The sequence below is a fragment of the Tursiops truncatus genome, chromosome 1, assembly GCF_011762595.2.
Source record: "Tursiops truncatus isolate mTurTru1 chromosome 1, mTurTru1.mat.Y, whole genome shotgun sequence".
NCBI classification, from domain to species: Eukaryota; Metazoa; Chordata; class Mammalia; order Artiodactyla; family Delphinidae; genus Tursiops; species Tursiops truncatus.
The window spans coordinates 21,439,816-21,464,950 of NC_047034.1; the positions used below are offsets into that span (position 1 = coordinate 21,439,816).

Below are 25,135 nucleotides of genomic sequence, written 5' to 3' on the forward strand. Positions count from 1 at the left end.
AGTAATGTTCTTATTGCGCTTATTCCTACTCCATGATCCAATCCAGGATCACCTATGTTTAGTTATCTTGTTGCTTTCGTCTCTTTTAATCTGGTAAAATTTCATAGTCTTTGTCTTTCATGACATTAACCTTTTTTAAGATGATGGGATAGTTACCTAGATTTGTCTACCTCAAATACAGGTTATGTATTTTTTGGTAGGAATACCACATTATGTTATGTCCTTTTTAAGATAACACATCAGGAGCTGTATAATATCCATTTCCCCCCATAACTCATGATGTCAATTTTGATCATTTGGTGTGGTGGTGTCCACCAAATTTCACTATTGTAAACCTTTTTATTTTGTAATTGATAGGTAATTTATGGGGATTATTTTGAGACTATGTAAACATTATATTCCACATCACACCTTTACTTTCTAGTTTTAGCATCTTTTGATGATTCTTGCCTAAATCAATTTTTTATTGAGATACAATTCACGTATTATAAAATTCACTATTTGAAAGTGTACAGTTCATTGGTTTTTAGTATATTCACGAAGTTGTGCACCAATCACCATTATCTAATTCCAGAACATTTCGTCACCCCAGAAAGAAACCTTTCACCCCTTAGCAGTCATTCCCCTTTCCTTTGCTCTTTCCAGCCCCTGGGAACCACTATCTACTTTCTGTCTTTGTCGATTTGGCTATTTCAGACATTTCATATCAACGGATTCATACAATACGTGGTCCTTTGTGTCTGGCTTCTTTAATTGAACATGTATTCAGAGTTCATTCATATGGTAGTTTTAATCAATCCCTCATTCCTTTTTACCTAAATCAATTATTACTATGGTTCTTGAAAAATGATGATACTCTACATCATTCCATCGACACTTACTAGTTAACATAATTTTTATCTCCGTTTATCAGGAAAGCACTTTAAGAAAATTGGAAGCACTTTAAGAAAATTGCACGATGAAGTTCATTTTAGACAGGGTTCCCTTGCCCTCAAGTCGTTTCCAATCTTAGAAGAAAGCGCTTACAAAGACTACCTTTCTTCTCTGCTTCCCACTTGAACAAGCAGCGATGTGCCTCTCTCGTCTGTCATGCACGGGCTCCTCCCCCTTCTCCAGGTGCCCCTCCCCGGCGGCTCAAGAGGCGGAAGTGACGCACAGGAAGTGTCCCTCTTCCCCTTGCTGTGGGAGGAAGGAATCAAACCTCCAAGATGGCGGCGGCGTCGGAGGAGCGGATGGCTGAGGAAGGAGGCGGTGGCCACGGCGACGGCGGCTCCCCTTCGGCCATCGGCTCTACCCAGCGACTTCCCCCACCTCCCCCGCCCCAGGCCCCGCAGCCGGGGTCCCAGGCTCCCCCGGTCCCGGCGCTGGCTCCGGACCAGCTGCCTCAAAACAACACGCTCGTGGCGCTGCCCATCGTAGCCATCGAAAACATCCTCAGCTTTATGTCCTACGACGAAATTAGCCAGCTCCGCCTGGTGAGGCCCCCACGGGACCCCCGCCGCCCTCTCCGCCGGGCCGAGGTTTGGGGAGGGCCCGAGAGGGAAAGAGCGTTCCCCGGGGAGGGAGCCCCTTGGGAGCCGCAGCCGGCGCCAGAGCACCGAGTGCGCCCCTCCCGCCCCAAAATCTCTGTCGGGACCGGTCCGCGGGTCTTGTCCGGATTTTGCCCTTGCTTTGGGGCTGGGGGCGACTGCGTGCGGGAACTTGGCCTTGGGGGGCTCCGTGCCCCCCACCCGGAAGCGGGGCCGCGGCCGGGGAGGCAGCGGGAGCTGGGCTTCCCACCTCCTCCCGACCTGAATGTGGACCCCGGAGGGGTCTCGCCACCTGCCTTTTGTATATCACCCTCCAGCCCCCGGCCGGAGTTAGGGGGCCAGCACTCCGAAGTAGGCGAGATGATCCCAGCCAGGTTTGGTTTGTCTGCGAGAATAACGTATTGTTACCCCGCCCCCCCCCCCGCTAAGTTTTTTTGTTGCAGAAAATAAAGTCGGATCGGTCGGTCCTCCCAAAAGCCGGTAGAGGTTTGGAGGAATTGGAACGTAGCCTCAACCCCAGCGCCCTAGTTGACCAGTAAAGTAGAGCCCTGAGAAGTGACTATTCCGGCTTTGCCTCACCCCTGATACTTCCCACCCATAGTGAAGCAACTTGCCCGTTGAGAAGGTTTTTTTTCTTTCCTGCAGTTCGTTTTCTAACTAGTGATTTACGCCCACCCACCAGCTTTAGGAGAGGTTTTATACCTTAAAATCACAGTAGTTTAGTCCATGATTTATGAAAATAAATTGCCATTGGGATTTTCTTCATTCCAGAAGTTTCACTGAAGGTTTGATGAATATCTTAGTTCAGTCAGGTATTTTGCTTCCTTTCAGTGAATTTAAGTGGTAAGGAAATTGAAGGAGGTGGACATTTTGAAATGATTGCAGACCGATTCTGTGTGGAAGCTAAATCTGTGGTCGGGTTGTTTTTAAGAGGACAAAGACATGTTGCTGAATGTGCTGTGTATAGCATTTTCTTAATAATCAATATGCCATATTTTAGGTGTACACCTCCAATCTAAAATTGATTATAATTGTATTTCTGAAAGTATACTTATTTTTTAAAGGAAGGTTGTAAATATTCATTCAAACTGGTGGACAGTTGTTGCGTTTTTTTCTTGTCAACACAGCACATTAACCATGCCAGTCTGCAGGATGGAAAATTCTTCATTTGAAAAGTGATATTTCAAAATGATTGTCCCTTAATTTCCAGGACATGTCATCCAGAATTTCTTGTAGAATCTTAAATATTCCTTCAGATTTTTATAAAGGATGATGTTTGATCAGAATTCATGGTATACATTCCTGGTGTCTGGAAATTGGGCATAGCATTTGATTGAATTGAGCCTTTCAGCCAGACAATGCCTTTGTAAAGCTTGGGATGTTCACAGTTCTGTTTTATAAGTGTTGAGGAAAACTGGGGGGGGTTGTTCATTTGTTGGTCATTTTATTTTTTAAAAAATTAAAAACGTTTTTAAATGGGGGAAAACCAGCCTGTCCTAGGGGACAAAGTTAAAAACACACCCCACAATTTATTAGTAAATGACATCTCTTTCAAGTGAAGTATTCAGCTGCATTCTTCATTTTTAAGTAGTTTTCTATTCTAGTGTTTTAAAGATACAAATTTGTAGTTTCAAAGATTTTTTCCATAAGGAGTCCATTACCACCCCTCCACTAAGGAGTCCCTTGCCACCCCTCCACTCCTACCCCCCAAAAAGATTCTGCTGCCAGTTTTACATCTTAAAAGATGGGTTTTTTCCCTCTGCTTTAGTAATGGGGAACTATTTCTTATTCCTTTCTTAAGGTTAATGGATAATTCTTAGATTAAATGGATAATCTTTTGTGGGGATTTGGAAGTGTCTTTGGTTGTAGATTCATTGGTTTGATGTCATAAGGTACAATTCAAGTAACATGAAAGATTCTTTCTTGCCACTAGATGTCAGCATTAATTTAATTACGATCATTTAATGAAATTGGCTGCCTAGAGATAGTGCTTGTTAGGTCTTTTACAGGCCTTTTCTCATTTAAGTGACCATTTATACCTAAATGCTGTTTGCCAGAAAATCAGTAGCAGTGTGTGTGCTGCTATCTGGCATACAAATTACATAATTTCTTGAGTGGAGTTAGGTTGGATATAATTGGAAGAGAGTGATATTAATTAAGAACAGAATTGGTTTCCATAAAGCTAAATGTCAACTATTCAATGGTTGATGAGCTAGTTTATTTATTTTTCAGGTGTTTCTTTTTTCTTCCTTCCCAATTTACTTGCCTTATTAGGACCTCAGTCATAACTATTGTTAGCACCTAAATTAGAGGACAGGTGCTTGATCCATATGCTTAACTACTCTGTATTTTCTTGAAAAGATTTGCTCTAAGTTGAAATGGCTAAAATAACATTTTTCAATTGCAGTTTAGTTGATAATTTGCTTCCTGTTGCCATGAATTATTGAAGTTTGACTCTCCAATTTAGTTATTTCCAAGGGACTGTCCAAATGCCTTATTAAATTGGATTTTGTTTTGTTTTTTCTGCCATTGACTATTTGCTCCAAAAATGTACATGGAACTTGGAAATCCTGGTTACATAAAAATAACTCTTTAAATATTTAACTTCTCCAATATATTTAAAATTAATTGGATGAACACAACTTTTGAAATGACAAAACATGTACTTTGAGTTGTTCTGCCAATAAATCACACAAGTTTGCGCTGATGCAGCATTAGATTGTCACCTAGGCCTCCTTGGCAGGTATGAGTGTTTTTGAAACAAGTGGCACAGGTTAAGAAGTGAGGTCCTACGGCTGGTTACAGAGCAGATCAAAGCTAACTTTAAACGTATAACTTTGACTCATGCGTACAGTGTTCTCGCTCACTGAAAAAATGAGTATGGGAGGCTTTAAAAGCTGTCTTAGGGAATTCCCTGGTGGCCCAGTGGTTAGGACTCCCCCTTTCACAGGGGGTTGGGGTTCAATCCCTGGTCGGGGAACTGAGATCCTGGAAGCTGCGTGGCACAACCAAAAAAAAAAAAAAAAAAAAGTTGTTTTAGAGAGATCTTATCATACCTTCTCCTCTGTGATTCTAGTGGAGCTCCTATAAAGTTAATGGAATCCTATTAGTGGTTCGGGACAAATTTGACTAAAAGTTAAATTCAGAAGTCCTGCTTATTATCTGGAATGAAATTTTCCAGTTGGTAACAAGGTACATAAATATATGCTTTTGTCCCAAGATATTTCTCTAAAGCACTGTATCTAGTTAAGTCTATTACCCATTTCTAGTTCCTTTTACATCTTTTCTTCAAATGTGTTTGAAAACTTCAGTTGTAGAGAGGGTTGATTGGTAGAAAATATGAAGGAAAATGGGAAACCATTACTTGTTTTTTTAAGTAGGCAAGCTGTCTTCCTCCTATCTCTTGCTCTATACCAGTAGTTCTCAAATTTTTCTGTCTCGGGACCCCTTTACACTCTTAAAAGTTATTGAGGACCCTAAGAGCTTACCTTTGAAAAGTCTAGAAAACACAAGAATACACAATGCACAATTCCCTTAGCTGTCATCACATGTCATGTTACCTCTAGAAAATTCTGCTGTATCTTGTGAGAGAATAAGCATGAAAATGGCAAATAACATCTTAGTATTATGAAAATAGTTTAGCTTCACAAACTCTTGAAAGGATCTTGGGAATCCCAAGGGTCACATACTTTGAGGACCACTGCTCTGTATCGCTGTATTATAGAAAATACACTCTCTGCATTGCTGGGGGTTTTTTTTTCCCCTACCATGTCATCAGGTTATTGATTTTATTAACAGGTACTTAAGTATAGGTAAGAAATTATAATATTTTGGGGACAGTTCACTCCTGCACAGTCTCAAAGCAAAGGTGTTCAATCAGTAACCCTGTCCACAGTATCATCATTGAGACAGAATGTAAACACCTTCCTTGAGCACATTTACAAAGCACTAGGACAACAAATGCATAGTAGTAAATACAAGAATGTAGAGGTTACTCAGGAGAGGCTTCCTCAAGATCATGAATTTTCATCCAGTCAGAGGTAGAAGAACATTCCCAGCAGAAAAAAGGCATGTAATTATCCTAATTGTTTTGCTCAGGCTAATATTAAAATATATATTTTCTTTCCAAGTGAATATTTAGGGAGGACACCCAGAGAATTTTTAATTTGTTGTAATTTTTTTTACCAGCAGACGATTGAGAATTAACTCTGTCTCTCTCTCTATATAGTATTGTATCTTAAACAATCCATGCCAGGTAGATAGAATTTTTTATAAAAGATTAAAGTATTCTTACGAAAGAGGGGGCAAGTTGTATCAATATTTTTAATAGGTAAGGGAAATTAAGAGGAGTTCACTGAAAAAAACAAATAGGCCTGGCTCATTCATTGTTCATCTTTTAAATGATTTTATCACCGGTCATTAACTGTTTGCCACATTTGCTTTATCTCTTTCACTTGTATGCTTATTCACCATTAGAAAGTAAGGTGCAAATATAATGACATTTACCCCTGAATACTTCTTCTATATAATCACAATATCATCACTTCCAAGGGATTTAATATTACATTTTATATTCAGATTTTTCAGTTGTCCTCAAAATATTTTTTTATAGCTTGGAGGGGTTGGGGAGGTAGTTAAGGTTCTTTAATCTAATAAAACATTAGACTCTTTAATCTAGAAAATTCCTCCCACTTTTTCACTGTTTTCATTCTTTCATGACTTTTTGAAGAATCCAGCCCAGATGGCTTGTCAAATGTTCTACACAGCAGATTTGTCTGACTGAGAGGATTATAGGAAGATCTTGGTCTAGCTCCATCTCTAAACTTTAGTAGTGTAGTAGGAACCCCCCACTAATGTCCTTAAAATAAAGAAGTCCTACTTTCTAGACTAGTGCCAACAGTTTCTATAGCAGTGGAGTATTATTTGAGACTCTAATCAGTTGAGAATAATTAGGATAATCATTTCGATCTGTATAGCTACTGATCACTAAATTTAAAAAGATGCAAATCAGAAGACCTGGATTCTTTTTTTTCCCCCCACATAGCTTGGTTTTTATTGAGGTGCTGTCCTAGGCACGTCTCCAATCCTTCAAATAATCTTGTGCAGCCAATACAAAAAAATGAGGAAACTGAGAGTAATCCATATTAGATTAAAGTCCATATTAGACTGATACATATATATGTATATCTATAAACAATAAGTATCTATTTGCTAGAAGACCCTTATTCTTAATTTCATTTTTTGCCCCTGAGTAGCTGGATGACCTTGGACAAGTCATATAAATTCTTAAGGCCTCAGTTTTCTCACTGTTAAAAGAAAGGACAGGTTCTGGTGTCTACATCCCTTTCAGTTCAAGGGTCTAATAAGCAGCCTAATCTTTGATAGTAGCTTCCTAATTAATTGGAGAAAAACATGAACTGTTCATTTGAAAACTGTAGAGCATGAAATGAGTACATAAAAATGTGATTCCATTACAGTATTTCCTTGATTCCAAGGTATAGTTTCATATTTTAACTTTTTTTATTTCCTGTATTTTTTTGGTCGCGCTGCATGGCATGCAGGATCTTAGTTCCCTAACCAGGGATAGAACCCAAGCCTCCCCACAGTGGACGTGCAGTGTCTTAACCACTGGACTGCCTGGGAAGTCCCCATTTTAACATTTTTGAAATGAGAATGCATCTTGATCAAATTGCATATATACTATTGTGGCAGTACTTTTTTCTTCTTCCAGAAGAGCTTTTATTAAATTGATAACATATCTTAAAGTCTTTACAGCGTCTTAAACAAAATTGAAGAAGCCCAGCATACTATATTTCAAGGCATCTAAGATATCTGAGAAAGAAATGCTGGCAATTATATTGTAATATATCATATATTGGAAGACCATTCCACTGTCAAATGTTAAAAGATGAAAAATGTACATCTTAGAATCAACTAAGATTTTATATTAGAGATTAGGTTTGACAGGAAAAGTGTGCATTTCATGGATTTATGGCGTATGTGTCTTGCATTAAGAAGGGCCATAGTGGCACAACAAAAAAGATTTCTAAATAAACACAAGTGAAGAAAAATTTTTATTACTGACCACTTAAGTTAGAAAATGATAAAAAGAATAAACATGGGGGCTTCCCTGGTGGCGCAGTGGTTGGGAATCTGCCTGCCAATGCAGGGGACAGGGGTTCGAGCCCTGGTCTGGGAGGATCCCACATGCCGCGGAGCGGCTGGGCCCGTGAGCCACGGCTGCTGAGCCTGCGTGTCTGGAGCCTGTGCTCCGCAGCAGGAGAGGCCGCGATAGTGGGAGGCCCGTGCACCGCGATGAAGAGTGGCCCCCGCTTGCCACAGCTAGAGAGAGCCCTCGCACAGAAGCGAAGACCCAACACAGCAAAAATAGATAAATTAATTAATAAACTCCTACCCCCAACATTTAAAATAAAAAAGAATAAACATGGCATTTTAAATCTTGAAGTAATTAACAAAGAAAAAACAAATCTGTTCTTCATACTAGAGCAGCAAATAACAGAGGGGCCAAGCTAAACGTCTTCATTGTAGACTGATTTGTTCCATTAGTTCCCTTTTGTTTTTATAGTATATATTTTCCTAATCTCTAAATACACTGGTTGTTTTTGACATAGTCATCATCTTTGTATATCAGATTCTAGAATTTTATTTTTCTGTCTCGGGTAAATTGCCAAATTGCTAGGATTTTTGTTTTGTTTTAATAACTGGAGAAATGAAATTTCTTCCCTTTAGCCTTGGGAAATAATGAAAATATCCCCAAATTTAGAGCTACACTTTAAATAAGATAATTTTGTTTTGCAAGTTAACATACATTGGCAGCAGTTAACATTAAACTGCTCACCTTGGGGAAAATTAGTGTATTGCTGTTTTTCAGAGGTCACTTTGCTTCCTTCTGAATCCTAAACAAAAGATAGATATATGCTCTATCGTGTCTTTGTTTTTATGCTCTCGGTCAGTCAGTGCTTATCGAACATTTATGAATGGAATAATACCACATTAAATACTGTTATTTTCCTACAATATTGACTAATGCTTCAAATCTTTTTGGCTTTTGTGGTGCTCTTCTAGTTTGTGACCTCCTATTTTCTAATTTTTTTTTTTTTAGTTGAAGTATAGTTGATTTACAGTATTCGTTTTAGATGCATATTTTCTGATCTTTTTTTTATCAGCTTTTAGTTATAATGGTCAGTTGAGGCTCCATTTATAAGCCTTTGTTTTCTTGTCTTTTACTTCATTTGGGATTCATCTGCAGTGGTTTCAGCTATCTTCATGTGAAATTTCCAGAACCATATCTTTAGTCTTAACATTACAGTTGCTTACAGAAAATGACCAATCAGCTGTACCAATACTAGATCTCTCCCAAAATGGGTGATCTTTTTCCTTTTAAACTTACTTCTCATTACTGTCTGATTTTCCTGCTCAAAACATGAGAGATTTTATTCCTCTCAGCTTTGCCTACATATCTGATCTGTCTTCAGAAGCAGTTTGCTTGCTAATGGTTTATTCCTTCCAGGCTTTGTGCCTTTGTTCTGTCAGTATTAACTTGGCAGTCCTTGCTTGTCCTCTCTTCCTTTAAAGCCTAGTTCAAATCTTGTATCATGTGAAGTCTCTTGGTTGACTTTACCTGGTTCCCCAGTCAGTTGTATACTCATACTAGTCAGTACTCATTCCGTTGCATTTCTAGATTATTAAGAGATACCTAAATTCTAGTATTTAGCTAGATTCAGTGCAGCAAAATTCTAGTATAATAAAATAATTTAGAAACTACCTTGGAAATTAGTACAGCAGTAATTGACCTTAATTTTTCACTTTGTAAATAAACTTTTTTTTCAGTTTTGAGATGTAATTGATATATAGCACTGTATAAGTTTAAGGTGTACAGAATAATGATTTGACTTTTAAAAAATCAGGAAATCATCACCACAGTGGGTTTAGTTCCAGTATTTAACTCAGAAATTATCAAAGAGGTTATAGAGTCCACAAATAGAAAAAGTATTTTTCTACAAAGTTGTGTTAGAGGGTGTCTCACATCAAGTAGTTTTAACAACGTTAACAACAATGCAACCCCCAATTTTTATTCCTCAGAGGCACCACTTTCAAGTCTTCGGGTTGTTTGTCTTCTATTTGATAGTATCTGTTGACTTCCTACTACGAAAGATGAGAATTTAGCCTGCTTTATTCCCCCTCATCACACACAAAAAGACATACTCTCTTTTCCTTCCTCCAGTAACATGATAAAATTTCTTTTTTCCTCACATAAAGTTCAGTACCAGTGTTCATGGCAACGTGTTTACGCAGGATGAGGGCACTGGTTCTCATTTGTGGTCCAGGTTTACCAGAGGGGTTTCCAAGACCCTTTCAGGGAGTCTATACAATATAAAATATTTTCATTACTTTACTAATATATTATTTGCAATTTTCACTCTCTTTAATGCAGAAGAAGCAGATATGAAAATTCACTTGTTTCTGTTAAACCACGGATCAGAGATTTGTAAAAATGTAACTCATTAAATATTTTGTTTTAGAAACAGTTACTTATGTTGATACATATTGGGTTTATTTTTTTTTCAGTAGACACTGAACAAATGTTTATAACTTACTAGTTAGAAATAGATTCCACCATATTTTAAAATATAATTTTTTAGAATTACTCTTAGTATCAGTACTTAAACCTTATTATGTTTTCATTTACTTTGAAATGAAAAGAACTGTTTACCTTCATACGTTTCATTTGCCATACTGGGATTTAGGGAATAGCTAGTATTTAATATTAGAGTATCAAAACCTTTATTAGCTCAACCCAGTTTACCAGAATTTTTGTCCCTATAATCTCAGGAGAAAGCAAACTTGTATCAAAAGTTTCATCAGTATTGCAAGTATTTGTCAAGCATTTGTTTTTAGGTGCTATGAGAGATAGAAGCATAAGACAGCCCTTGCCTAATTGACTTAGCCTTGATGTAGATTTATCTCAATAATATCTCAGTGTTGCACTTTCAGCAACACCTATACAGTGAGAATTAACGACCAGGTTGATCACTTTGAGTCACTGCAAAATACTCAGGAAACAAAGAACAAATGTATTTTGTGTAGTAGGTTTCATTAAGATAAAAAAGATACTGGGATATCTCAGAAATATAAGAACTAAGTATATGAAGCAAAGTTTTCAAATTAGTGGTAAGTTAAACAAAATTTATTTAACATAATTTTTATATAGCACTTTATAATTTACCAAGTGATTTAGTGTGTGTTATTTAATCCTAATGACATCCCTATATAGTAGATACTATCCATATTTTACAGATGTCTGATTCAGGCTTTCAAATAGAAGCTGACTTGCTCAAGGATGTATATTGGTTGGAGTCAAATTTAGGTGTTGTGACTTCAGATCCTGTACTTTTTTTTTTTTTTTTGCGGTATGTGGGCCTCTCACTGTTGTGGCCTGTCCCACTGCGGAGCACAGGCTCCAGACGCACAGGCTCAACGGCCATGGCTCACAGGCCTAGCCGCTCCGCAGCATGTGGGATCTTCCCGGACTGGGGCACGAACCCGTGTACCCTGCATTGGCAGGCGGACTCTCAACCACTGCACCACCAGGGAAGCCCCAGATCCTGTACTTTTTTTGTATAAAGACACCATGTTTTTAAAGGATTCAAGGTAGTTAAGTTTCTGCTGTACATGTTGAAATATTTTGGAGGATATGACAGTATCTAGTATAGGCTTTGGCCATCATAATCTGTCATACTTAACCCAAATCACTAGAAGAAATAATTAAAAACTGTCATTCTGGTTATAGATCATAAAAACTTTGTGAGCAGTTAGACTTAAGTTTGAATATGTTTTTGGCCAAAGGAGAACTTTCTTATTTCAAACTGTTAAAAACCTTCAAATATGTTGCTTTAATGGTCATCAGGATTATAGTCTCTGACCATAAAAGCAGGGATACATCCAGAACATTCAACAAATACCTAAAGACTCGGCACTTCCACTGCAGGGGGCACGGGTTCAATCCCTGGTGAGGGAACCAAGATCCTGCAAGCCATGTCTCACAGCCAAAAAAATTAAAAAAAAAAAAAAAATATATATATATATATATATATATGTGTATATATATATATATATATATATATTTTAAGGAGTAAAGTATTCCTTGCCTACACATAATACTAATTCCTTGCCTACACATAATACTAATTTTTAAATGCAATATTGTAATTTACAATTTACATATAGCAAACTGGGGAATAATACTGGCACAGAGAATTTTGAACCATCAGTTATGAGCCTAATTTAATTGTTACCAATTTGGTTTTTACTTTTTACAATTCTTCTTTCTCATTCTCTCTTCCCATAGGTTTGTAAAAGAATGGACTTGGTCTGCCAGAGAATGTTGAATCAGGGATTTCTAAAAGTGGAGAGGTACCATAATCTATGTCAGAAACAAGTTAAAGCACAACTCCCAAGGTATGTTATGGTTAGCATTGGCAATAATTTACAATTGGGGATTTTGTTTGTTTCTTGATTTTTGTTTGTTTGTTTGTTTTTAATCTCACTAAGGGTTTACTTGGGTTAAATGGTTTCCAAATTTTTGTAGCAAAGGGTACACAGATCACAATAAATCATTTTACTATGGTTTGTTCAACTCTCACCATATCTGTTCAACATTTTGGTTCAAACTAGGGCATTTAGGCAAGAAAATGAAATAAAAAGCATCCAGATTGAAAAGGAAGAAGTAAAATTCTCTATTCACAGATGATACAATCTTGTATACACATGATGTTGTATATAAAATACATTAATTATTAGAGCTAGAAATGAGCTCAGCAGGGATCCTGGATACAAGATTAGTACACAAAAATCAATTGTATTGGGACTTCCCTGGTGGTCCAGCGGTTAAGTCTCTGTGCTCCCAATGCAGAGGGCCTAGGTTCAATCCCTGGTCATGGAACTAGATCCCACATGCTGCAACTAAAGAAGAATCCCGTGTCCCACAACTAAGACCCAGCACAGCCAAATAAATAAATAAATTAAATAAATAAATAAATGTATGTATAATCCTATGCACTAGCAATAAACAATCCAAAAATGAAGTTAAGACAATTCCATTTACAATAGCGTCAAAAAGAATTTAAAAAACTTAGTAATGAATATAACCAAAAAAGTATAAAACTTGTATATTAAAAACCACAAAACACTGTTAAAAGAAATTAAAGAAGACTTAAATAAACGGAAAGGCATTCTATGTTCATGGATTGGAAGATTTCATATTAAGATGGTAATACTCCTCAAATTGATATATATATATTCAGTGCAACCCCTGTCAAAATCCTAGCAGTCTTTTTGCAGAAATTGACAGGCTGATCCTGTAATTCCTATAGAATTGCAAAAGGCGCAGAAATCAAAACAATCTTGAAAAAGAGCAAAATTGGAAGACTACCATTTCCCAGTTTCAGAACTTACTACAAAGTTACAATAATCAAGAGTATGGTGCTGGCATAAGGATAGACATATAGGGACTTCCCTGGTGGCGCAGTGGTTAAGAATCTGCCTGCTGCACCCTGGTCTGGGAGGATCCTACGTGCCGCAGAGCAACTGAGCCTGTGTGCCGCGGCTACTGGGCCTGCGCTGTGGAGCCTGCGAGCCACAGCTGCTGAAGCCCATGAGCCTGGAGCCTGTGCTTCACAGCAGGGGAAGCCACCACAGTGGGAAGCCCGCGCACCACAGCACGGAGTAGCCCTTACTCACTGCAACTGCAGAGGGCCTGTGCACAGCAATGAAGACCCAACGCAGCCAAAAATAAAACAAATAAATAAAAAAATTTTTTAAAAAAAGGAATCTGCCTGCCAATGCAGGGGTCACAGGTTCGATCTATGGACTAGGAAGATCCCACATGCTGCGGAGCAGCTAAACCCGTGTGCCACAACTACTGAAGCCCACGCGCTTAGAGCCCGTGCTCCACAACAAGAGAAGCCACCACAGTGAGAAGCCTGCGCACCTCAATGAAGAGTAGCCCCTGCTCGCCACAACTAGAGAAAGCCCACATGCAGCAACAAAGACCCAACACAGCCAAAAAATAAATTAATTAATTTTAAAAGAAAGGATAGACATACAGATCAATGGAATAGAACTGAGAGTCCAGAAAGTGAACCCTTAAATTTTTAGTCAATTGATTTTCAATAAGAATGCCAAGAAAATCCAATGATGAAGGATTAGTGTTTTCAACAAATAACACTGGGACAAAAGAATGAAGTTGGAAACCTTTCTCAAACCATATACAAAAATTAACTGAAAATGAATTACAGGCTTAAGTGTAAATGTCACTGCTGTATTATAAAACCTTGAGAGGAAAACATAGTCATAAACCTTCATGAACTTGCATTAGGCAGTGGTTTTTTAGATACGACACCAAAAGCACAAGTAACAAAAGAAAAAAGTAGACAAACGAGAATTCATCAAAGTTTAAAATTTCTGTGCCTCAAAGGACACCATCCAGAAAATGAAAAGACAGCCTGCAGAATGGGAGAAGACATTTGCAGCTCATATATCTGTTAGAGGACTTATATCCAGATTGTATTAGAAACTCTTATAACTCAACAATAAAAAGATAAATAACCCCAATTTGAAAGTGGGCAAAGGATTCGATAGAAATTTCTCCAAAGAAGATACACTAAAGGCCAAAAAGCCCATCAAAGATACTCAGCATCATTAGTCATCAGGGCATTGCAAATCAAAATAGTATGGGATACTGGTTTACACCCACTAGGATGGATGGCTAAAATTTAAAAAGACGAATGTTGGGAAGGAGGTGGACAAATTGGAATTTTCACATGTTACTGGTGAGATTATAAAATGGTGCAGCCACTTTACAAAACAGTTTCTCAAAAAGTTAAACATAGAGTCACCAAATGACCCAGCAGTTTCACTCCTAAGTATATACTCAGGAGAAGTGAAAATATGTCTACACAAAAACTTGTACACACATATTTATAGCAGCATTATTCATCATAGCCAAAAAGTGGAAACAACCCAAAGGTCCATCAACAGATGAATGGATAATCAAAATAATGGTATGTCCATATAATAGAATATTATTCAGCAATAAAAAGGAATGAAGAACTACTGAGACGTGCTACAACATGGATGAACCTTGAAAACTATGCGAACTGAAAGAAGATAGACACAGAACACCACATAATATTATGATTATGATTCCAGTTATCTGAAGTGTCCACAATAGGCAAATCCATAGAAACCGAAAGTAAATTAGTTCTTGCCAGGGGCTGGGTAATGGGAGTGATTGATAATGGTTACAGGCTTGCTTTCTTTTTTTTTTTTTTTAATATCTTTATTGGAGTATAATTGCTTTACAATGTCTTGTTAGTTTCTGCTGTACAACAAAGTAAATCAGCTGTATGTATACATATATCCCCATATCCCCTCCCTCTTGTGTCTCCCTCCCACCCCCCCTCCCTATCCCACCCCTCTAGGTTGTCACAAAGCATCGAGCTGATCTCCCTGTGCTATGCAGCAGCTTCCCGCTAGCCATCCATTTTACATTTGGTAGTGTATATATGTCGATGCTACTCTCTCCCTTCATCCCAGCTTCCCCTTGGCTTTCTTTTTGTGATAATGAAAATGTTCTGAAATTGGATAGTGGTGATGGGAACACAACTGTGAATATAGTAAAAACTACTAAATTGTACCCTTTAAAAGTGAATTTTATTGTATGTGAATTATGTCTCAATAAAACTTTTTAAAAGTTTAAATGAGCTGATTTTGTGGGCAAAAATATATGGCTTCTTGTCTTTATGTCCATGTGTAATTCTTTCATTAATTTCTCTAATAGCCATTAGGCTTGACAAAGCCAAAGAACAAAACAAAAAAAAAACTAATTTTTTTCAAATATTTTATCAGTGAGTATTGGATTAATCCTTGGCAAGGATTTCTAAACAGTGATTCATTTATCATGACAGTTAAACAAATTATGACCCAATTGTAGATTTCTAAATTAATGTGTAAATGTTAAACTTACATTAAGGCATTTTGTTTGGTTAACATTGTAGTCCACAGTACTTCTTTTAATGGTTGCCTTTTTTTTTTTTTTTTTTGGTAGGAGAGAGTCAGAAAGGAGAAACCATTCATTAGCTCGTCATGCAGACATCCTCGCTGCTGTTGAAACAAGGCTGTCTCTCTTAAATATGACTTTCATGAAGTATGTGGATTCCAATCTCTGTTGCTTCATCCCAGGAAAGGTAAAATAGAATCCCTTACCTAGAACAGCTGGATTGCACTATGTAAACTTTAAATTATTATAAAGTTACAGAGTGATTTTTTTAAATAATAGAATTATTTCTACTTCTTTGGATGCACTTCTATGAATGGCTTTGTTTAGCTTCTGTGCAACAACATATACATATGTATCATTTATGTGATATTTATATTTAAAATTATGATTTTGAAATATACTGTAGAAGTGCTACTATTCTTTAGAAAAGCTTTTTAAGGGTTCATACTCAAGAAAAAATTTTGCACTTTTACTTTTTGTTAAGATGCCAGAGATACAGCAATGAATAGGATAGGTATTGTCCCTGCCTTCAAGATTGTTATAATTTGGGGGAGGTGGAGTAGGAAAGACAAGCTGGTTTGGTTTTGTTTGAGAAATGTTTCATGAAGACAACTTACAAACTTCCAGATCTGACAAGAATAGATAATTACTGTGTAACAGTATACTCAGAGCTAAGTAATAGTGCTGTTTAACACAGAAATAAGTATATTGTGATATATTTATTGTTACTAAGTTAATAAAGATCCCAGCGTTCAACACACTACTCATACCTTCACTAGTATCTTGCTTCTTGAATTGAGTGTAAATTCAGAATGAAATAATGTCTATATCTTTTTATGTCCAAGAGATGGAGGTAGAATTAAAGATCATTTTGCTACTTAGTTGATACTGGCAAAAGGTTCCCTTAACATGGTTGGAACTAATTAATACCTAGTAAAATTTGAATGTTCTCTTTTTGTTATTTCCATAGATAATTAACATTGGCAATATTTTTAATGTACTTTCTCCATTTTCAACTTTTTGTGACGTACGTTGGGAGCCAGAGGAGTCCTGTTTCTTTTTGTTTGTTTTTGTTTTTGCGGTACGCGGGCCTCTCACTGTTGTGGCCTCTCCCGTTGCGGAGCACAGGCTCCAGACGCGCAGGCTCAGCGGCCATGGCTCACGGGCCCAGCCGCTCCGCGGCATGCGGGATCTTCCCGGACCAGGGCACGAACCCGTGTCCCCTGCATCGGCAGGCGGACTCTCAACCACTGCGCCACCAGGGAATCCCTCCTGTTTCTTATTTAAAGTATACTTTGGTATAGCGCACTTCCCTCATTAGCTACCGATGCTTCTGCACGGTACTATAAAAGAGTGACCGGGGCCTTCCCTGGTGGCGCAGTGGTTGAGAGTCCGCCTGCCGATGCAGGCGACACGGGTTCGTGCCCCGGTCCGGGAAGACCTGACGTGCCGCGGAGCGGCTGGGCCCGTGAGCCATGGCCGCTGAGCCTGCGCGTCTGGAGCCTGTGCTCCGCAACGGGAGAGGCCCGCGTACCGCAAAAACAAAAACAAACAAACAAAAAAAAAATAACAAAAAAAATAAATAAATGAAAGGGACCGGTTAGAAACTTTAGATTCTGATTCTTATGCCAGATTTTATCCAGGTCTGATTCATAGGCCTTAACTCTTAGGTGTTCCTGGGATGTTCACTGAACTAGAATAGGTTGTCTCCTGTAGCCTTGTAGTTTTTATTGCCTATCATAAGGTTGTGAATAGTTAAGACGCATCTCCAAGCTTCATAACCTTAGAGACAATTCAGTCAGTTGTTAACGAGAGTTGAGTAGTTTGCAGCGAAGTCCATATGGCCTGCAAAGCCAAAGATATTTTAGTACCTGACCTTTGCAGAAGTTGCCCATCTTTTGTTCTAATTTATCAGGATCATGTGATTAGAATAATATTTACTATCTATACAAATGAAGTTGAATCTAGTTGAGTCCTGCTGGTTTTTTGGAAACCACTTGTCTTTGCTTTTAATTCTAGTACCAACTGAGGTGGTGGTAGCAATGGAGAATGTCTTCAGCTTTCAAGCTGATGTGTATCACCCTGGGCATTTGCTCTGGACAGCTCCTTAACTGAGACCTTTACCTTGCCTGCAGTGGAAAAGTCTTCCATTTTTCCTTCATCGTACCCATTTCTTCCAAAGATCTTATCCTGATTTATTTTTCTCCTACAAATCTGAACTTGACTGGAAAAACAACCCCCAGAAAACAAATAATTTTTGTTTTTATTATCACCTTGGCTTCTTCTCTTTCTTACAAGTGCCATCTATATAGCTTATACCTTGCCTAAAACAACATTGTATACTCAGATTATTACTTTTTATTTTTATGTAGCTGGTACTTTTTAGCTTAGACTAAATCTAAACTGCTAACTTACACAGTTTGCAGTATTTGGGTTGTTTTATTATTGTTCCTTTTTGAACTTCTCATCCTTAAACTTTCACATTCTATCTTCAGAACATAAGGATGTGGCATTAATTTTCTCATCCTTAAGTGAAGACATTCTATAAAATAATTTTCTTTCAGTTTAGCATATAATCTTGATTTGGTGTGTGATTTCTGTGGTAGTTCATTCTTGGTTTTCCCAGGATCTTGCTCCCGGGTTATACTTAAAAGTTCAGGTGCTCTTATACTTTGTAAGAGAACTCTTTTCGTGGTTTTGTATAGAATATATCCATTTTGTTAAAATTCAGGTCTCCAGTAGGGATTTCATCTCACAAATTACTTTTCACAAGTTACTTAAGTGAGTCTGGGTAATATGCACATTAGTTTAAATTAGATTGCCTGATATGTAACAGAATTGTGGACCTTTAACAGTTGGGAAGATTTTTTTCTTTTAATTATTCTCTGAAAGAACAGTTGAGTTTGTTCATAAAATTAAATGGCAGGATGAAGATAGAAGATTAAATATATGTTTACCTCTTAATTTCTCCCAGAACTCTAGTCAGTGGAGTGGAGTAAATGATCTAATTTTTAAAAGGAAAAAAGATAAAGACCCATGAAAATGAGGTCAGAAAGTAGACAGTAGCAACAGAATTTTGGAAGCTGGAGAGTAGATGAATAAATGGTAACTGACTTAGCAGAACTGAGAAAGTTAATTCCTAAACTGGGAGTGGGGGAAGCTGGGAGGCAACCCAGTATGCACAACTGAACCTCTAGAAAATTCTAGGTCGAAAGCTCCAAGCATTTCTGAAAATGGGGCTAAAACAGGAAGGTTGGTTGAGAATCTATATTTAAGAATGATTTAAACCTATAGGTCCCTTCTCCAGCTCTAAACAAGCTAGATCATTACCCTTCTACTCAGTGAAAACCTAAGGCTTATTCACTGGAGGGGTTTAAAATGGAGTCTCTTGACAAGGAAAGCATACTAATAGCAAGGGCATTAAAAGAAAATCTGTCTAAAGATTAGTTGGGAGTTTGCCACTATGGCTATGGCAGGGATCAGCAAACTTTTTCTGTAAAAGGCCAGATAATAAATATTTTTGGCTTTGTGAACCACATGGTCTGTGTCATGAATACTCAACTCTGAGAAACAGCCGTGATTCTACAACGTGTGGTAAATGAATGGGTGTGTGCTTGTGTTCCAGTAAAAACCTTATTTACAAAAATAGGCACAGGTCAGTTAGGGCCATAGTTGCAGACTCTGACCACTACATTGATGTTGCATTCATCTTTTCTCAGAACTAGAGTTTAGATTCTTAGCTTATTCCTGTATATATTTCTCAAATCTTCTGTCTGACATATAGAAGTCAAACTTTTTATAGTAAGCTCTCGGTCAATATCAGCAGTTCACACATACTGAAAAACGCATGTGAGCAGAGGCCAACTAACCATTCTGGGAGATATAATAATGAAAAAAGACATGAATAATTTCTTCTCTTCACCATTACTAACAGCCCCAGTAACCCTTTCGTGCTTATTGAAACACAAAAGTCAGTGTTTTTATAGTGTAAATGATCATGTAAGATCATGAAGCTAGATTTCCCTGAACAAACATAAAATCTACATATTATGTATTATTGGTTTGTTTTTAACGTTTTTGATGAAGAATAACTGGTGGTGGTCACTTTCTTTATTCCTTTTTTGGGGGGTAACTTTTTGTTTTGATGTATTTTCACATTTACACAAAAATTGCAAAAATATTACAAGGAATTCCCATGTATCTTTTATCCAGGTCAGCAATTATTTACCTTTTGTCTCATTTGCTTTTATTCTCTCTCTATACATATTTTATTTTTTTCTGAACCATTTGAAGATGAGTTGGAGCTACTGTGACCCTATACTCTTAAATATTTCAATGTATTCCCTAAAAACTAGGACATTTTGTTACTTAACCATAGTACAGATATCAAACTCAGGAAATTTAACATTGATCCAATACACTTAACTAATCAGTAATCTGTATTTAAATTTCATTTCTTATCCCAATAATAGTTTTCCTAGCTATTCTTTTTTTTTTTCTTTTGGCTGCGTTGGGTCTTCGTTGGTGTGTGTGGGCTTTCTCTAGTTGTGGCAAGCGGGAGCTACTCTGGGTTGCGGTGGGCAGGCTTCTCATTGCAGTGGCTTCTCATTGCGGAGCACAGGCTCTAGGCGCGCGGGCTTCAGTAGCTGCAGCACGCAGACTCAGTAGTTGCGGCACGTGGGCTCAGTAGTTGTGGCTCGTGAGCTCAGTAGTTGTGGCTCATGGGCTCTAGAGCACAGGCTCAGTAGTTGTGGCACACAGGCTTAGTTGCTCCGTGGCATGTGGGATCTTCCTGGACCAGGGATCAAACCCGTGTCCCCTGCATTGGCAGGCAGATTCCCAACCACTGCGCCACCACGGAAGTCCCCCGAACTATTCTTATTTCTGAGTCCAGAATTCAGTCTAGGATTACACATGGACTTGTTAATCCTCTTTAATGTGAAATAATTCCCTACTCTTTGTGTTTCTTGAGCTTCACATTTTTGAAGGTCATAGGTCAGTTTTTTGAGGAATAAATATCCTTCAATTTGAGTTTACCTAATGCTTCCAGAATATTGTATTTTTGTTTCTCTTAAAATTGGTTTTAATGTGAAGACATTCTTAAAAATATCTATTACTTGGAAGCATTTCCTCCTTTCACTATGCTGGTCCCCAAGTAAATATATACAGTCCACGAACCTTTAAAATGAAAAAAGAAGAATCAATCTATTCTCATTGATTTTTTTTTTAGGTCCCTGCTCTTATCCCCCTATACCCCACCTTTCCCACCATCTTGGCTAACTAGGAGTTCTGATCAGCTTTTTGTGTGCTCCATTCTTAAGTATATGCAAGGAGTAGAGAATTGCCAGACTAATATGAAACACAGAATGAAACAAATGGGGAAAAATACACCTTTGAGAAAGCAATACAAGGATATGAAACTTAAAGAAACTGTGACTAATAGTCTAAGAGAAATAAGAAAATAGTCAAACACATGCCATATAAAGAAATATTTACAAATATGGAAGAAACAATTTTAAGTAAAAGGGGCGGAAAGGAAAATTAAGGAAATCTCAAGTGGAACAAAAAGACAGAAAATGAGAACATATGAGGTTCAGTATTTTAATAGGAGCTTTGTTTGCTAAACAGTAGATTAAACAAGATAGAAATTCATCTACAGTAGTAGAAATACTTAAATGATATTCATAGTATGTCATTTATTACTGTGCCAATTTAAACATAAGCATGATATAGTAAACTGCATGTGTTAGAAATATGATAGCTGTTCACATTTGGTTTCTTACCATACTTTTTTAAAACTTAAAAATATTTTCATAACTATTATTTTATTATCTCAAACTTGGGTAGGATTCGGCATGTGGCATATTATTTGAAAGGTGTACAGAGAGCCATTAAAGAGTTTAGGTGACCTGCCTAAAACCTGTGATCTTTACACTGGACACAAGACTCACACGTTACATTCTTGCTGCTGAAGTAATTTTCAGAAAGTGATTAAACCTACTCAGAAATTGAAATGTTTTAAAAATCAGGTAAATACTATGCTTTCTTAATATGTGCCTCTAAAGCCATTGTAGCCACTGATGACTCTGAATGCTAGAAGCAGTTTGGTTCTAACATGCTGTGTCCTTTTTTCCTCACGTTGTCCTTTGCTTATAACTTTTGGACAGAGGAAAGAAAAATTTTTTTTTTTTTTTTTTTTTTTTGCGGTACACGGGCCTCTCACTGTTGTGGCCTCTCCCGTTGTGGAGCACAGGCTCCGGACGCGCAGGCTCAGCGGCCATGGCTCACGGGCCCAGCCGCTCCGTGGCATGTGGGATCTTCCCGGACCGGGGCACGAACCTGTGTCCCCTGCATCGGCAGGTGGACCCTCAACCACTGCGCCACCAGGGAAGCCCCAGAAAATATTTTTAATTTTATTGAAAACATGGATGAGTCCATTTAACTAAATAACCTCTATATGGTAAGCTTTGAAAACATTGTTTCCTAATGGAAGACTTGAACAAATGGGAAGAGATACCTTGCTTTCACACTATATTTAGAAGGCTGAATACAGTAAAGATAAGATTATTTCACAAATTGGTTTACAGATGTGATTTAGTATTAGTAATCCCTATGGAATAGTTTGATATGAAGTTAATTCTGAAGAATCAGGGTTACGGAAGAGGATTCACTGCATAATAAATTTCTTTTAAAAACCCAGAATAAAGGCATGGTACGTAGTAGCACTACATACATGTTGATTTCCTATGCTGTCACCTGTCCATCCACATCATCCATCTCCTCAGTCCACTCCTCCTTTAGTCATGCTCAGACTTCTCTTCCCCATTGAAATTCTGCTTATGTCTCATTGCCAGGTCCTTCATTAGGCCTGCTCAGTTCTCTCAAACAGATCTTATTTCTCTCTTTCTTTTTCACACAGCACTTTGCTTGTACATTGAATTTACTCAGTTTGAGCTAGCCTTTCCTGTGTATGGGTCTTTCACTAAGTCATCTTGCATTGGATAAGATGTATGTTTTATTCATGCTTGAATCATTATAACAGTCATTTCTAGCCTAGTTCAAATATACTGTAAATATTCTTCTGTCTACCAGTATTTATGTACATAAACATAATATAAATAGACCCATTAATAAAGCTGTGGATAAATACTCTTTAAAATATTATGTATTTTTTAAAAATTCCTCTCAATAAAAATTCTGTTAACTGTGACCTTTATATTCAAAATCCAGCCTCTAAAAATCATGTTCTTGTATTGACTTTACCCCTGTGGCTTGTCCCTAAACAGTTTTATTTAGATGGGTTAATATTAAGCAATTTATGATATTTGACCATCTTTATCACTCATTTAACAGACGTTTATTGAGTATCTGCTCTGTGCCAGACACTGCTAGACTGTGGGGATCTGACAGTGAAACTAGGCATGGTCTCTTTAGTTGAGCTTACTATATTATAGGAAGACAGACATTTACAGAAAAATGTAGTACTTAAAACTTGTAATGTGTATTCTGAAGGTAAAATAAAGGATTTGATGAAGATGTTAACATGATTTAAACTGAAAGAGGGTTCAGAAAAGACTGCTTACTCTGAGAAAGTGTTGCTGAGACCTCAAGGATGAGTAAGAAATTTGGGGCTAGAGAAGGTAGGGGAGATATGCAGGGAGAACATTCCAGAAAAGAGATCATAATGTGCAAAAATCCTGAGCAAAAAAGAGAGAGAGGGTTTGATGTAGTTCGAAGAGCTCATGGTTACTTTGTACCTGGAGCTGGAGTATACGGGCATTGAGGCCAGCATAAAATGATACTGGAGTGTCGCAGTACTGATTTATAACACACATGTAAACGCCGATGAACACAGAGCTACTGTGGGTCAGTTAATATCCTAGCACTAGTACACAGACTCTCCGTCAATATGAAGGACCTTGAAAAAAATACTCTATTACTACTTTAGCTTATATATTTTGTAATTAACAATTTTGTAATCATATAAATATTAAGTTGTTTTTTTTCAAAGCATTGAGCTTATGCTAGCTTCCATAAATTTTTACTGTTTGGAGATACAGATATAGTTTGCATGTTTCTAACCCTTGAACTTAAACAAGCCAAACTGACTCAGACCTTGAAGCCATTGCCATTGTTATCCCTGCTTAAATGCTTTTCTTCCCAGATCTTCCAGTTCCTCATCATCATTCAGTTTTACCTTAAATATGTCAAAGAAGCCTCTCCTGACCAGTAAATGCTTACAGGTTAGGATTTGTTCACATAATTAAATTGTAAGCCCAAGAGAAAGTACTGTTTTCTTCATTTCTTTTTTTTTTAATATACGTAATAGTTCCTAACATGGTAGTTCAGTAAGTTTTTATTGAAAAAAAATGTTATTTTCTTTTGGAATGAGTTCATAATCTAGTAGTAATACCAAAAATAAATGTATCACTTAACCACTAGTGCCTCAGGATTCTGCCTTTGACTATTCTATTCTGTATCTTCTCCCTTAGCAATGTCAGTCCCTGTTATGCCATTGGCTACTGAGGCCTCTTCATCATTTGGAGTTTCTCTCCTGATCTCCTAACCTGTATCTCCATATATGCCTGCCTGTCTAGTATCACCTGCATGGCCCATGTAATTCAAAACTAGCATATCTCCTATCTTATTACATTTGCCTACATATACACCACCTTAGGCCAAGCCAATTCCTAGTCATCTCTCCAGGCCCACTGACGTGGCCTCTTCTGTGAAGTCTTCTCTGATTCATGATAAAGACACATCCTAACAGTTTAATTTTGCTGACATTTATTTAGCACACATGATGCTAGACTGACAAGGATCATCTCATTGCCCTGAGAGTCTAGAACGTGTTAAGGACTGTAATTTGTCCTGGTACTATTCTGCAAGATTTTATGTTTCTCTAGCAGTACTCAGCAGCCTGAATAAAGGAGAAGAAAAGGCCAGTTATATAAATAAGATTGTTCCGTAGTTGGGTACTGGCTAGGTAAATGCAGCAGTGGAAATGAGTGGGATTCAAGGTGGTTTGAGATGCTTTGGTGACAGAATGGTTTGGCTGATTTAACCCACAAGTCTTGTGAGGTGAAGACCCATTGGAACAGATATCATCCAGACTGGAGATCTTCAGAGATGTACATTATTATCTTCAGGTCTACGCTGAAGCCATAGGAGAAAGTAGGGCTGACCTCACAGGGATTAAAGCTGAGGGCAGAATGCCTAAGGAAGGTTCAGTTACCATTCCAGCAAGAGAACTAGGAATCAGGACTGTCAGCTTTCTTCTCCATGTATGTATGCCTTGTGTTTCCCCATTGCAATTATTATTAAAATGAAAAAGGATCTCTTGCTACCCTTTGGCGATAACAAGAAAGTGGGCTGTGAGGAGACTTCATTCCAATCCACAGCAAGTCTAAGAGAAACAAAGCTTCAAGGATAGAGCAAATAGTGGCGGTGTGAAAGAGAGAAGGAAATCAGGCTGAGTCCCTGGGGCTTTGGGAAACAGATTCAGACTAGAGTGAAGTAGGTTCAG

At 37.7% G+C, this 25,135-nt stretch overlaps 2 protein-coding genes across 3 annotated transcripts in view; one reads left to right on the forward strand and one right to left on the reverse strand.

Annotated features, from left to right (window-relative positions):
* TP53BP2 (tumor protein p53 binding protein 2) overlaps positions 1-25,135 on the reverse strand; it is a 215,884-nt gene that overhangs the window by 131,071 nt on the left and 59,678 nt on the right. The gene's annotated exons all lie outside the window — the stretch shown is intronic.
* The window catches only part of FBXO28 (F-box protein 28), a 30,993-nt gene continuing 7,051 nt past the window's right edge, over positions 1,194-25,135 (forward strand). The window contains exons 1-3 of the mRNA XM_033851114.2: positions 1,194-1,475; positions 11,899-12,008; positions 15,658-15,796. Of these exons, the coding sequence (XP_033707005.1) occupies positions 1,209-1,475; positions 11,899-12,008; positions 15,658-15,796 (516 nt within the window). The 5' untranslated portion in view covers positions 1,194-1,208. The remainder of the gene's footprint in view (positions 1,476-11,898; positions 12,009-15,657; positions 15,797-25,135) is intronic.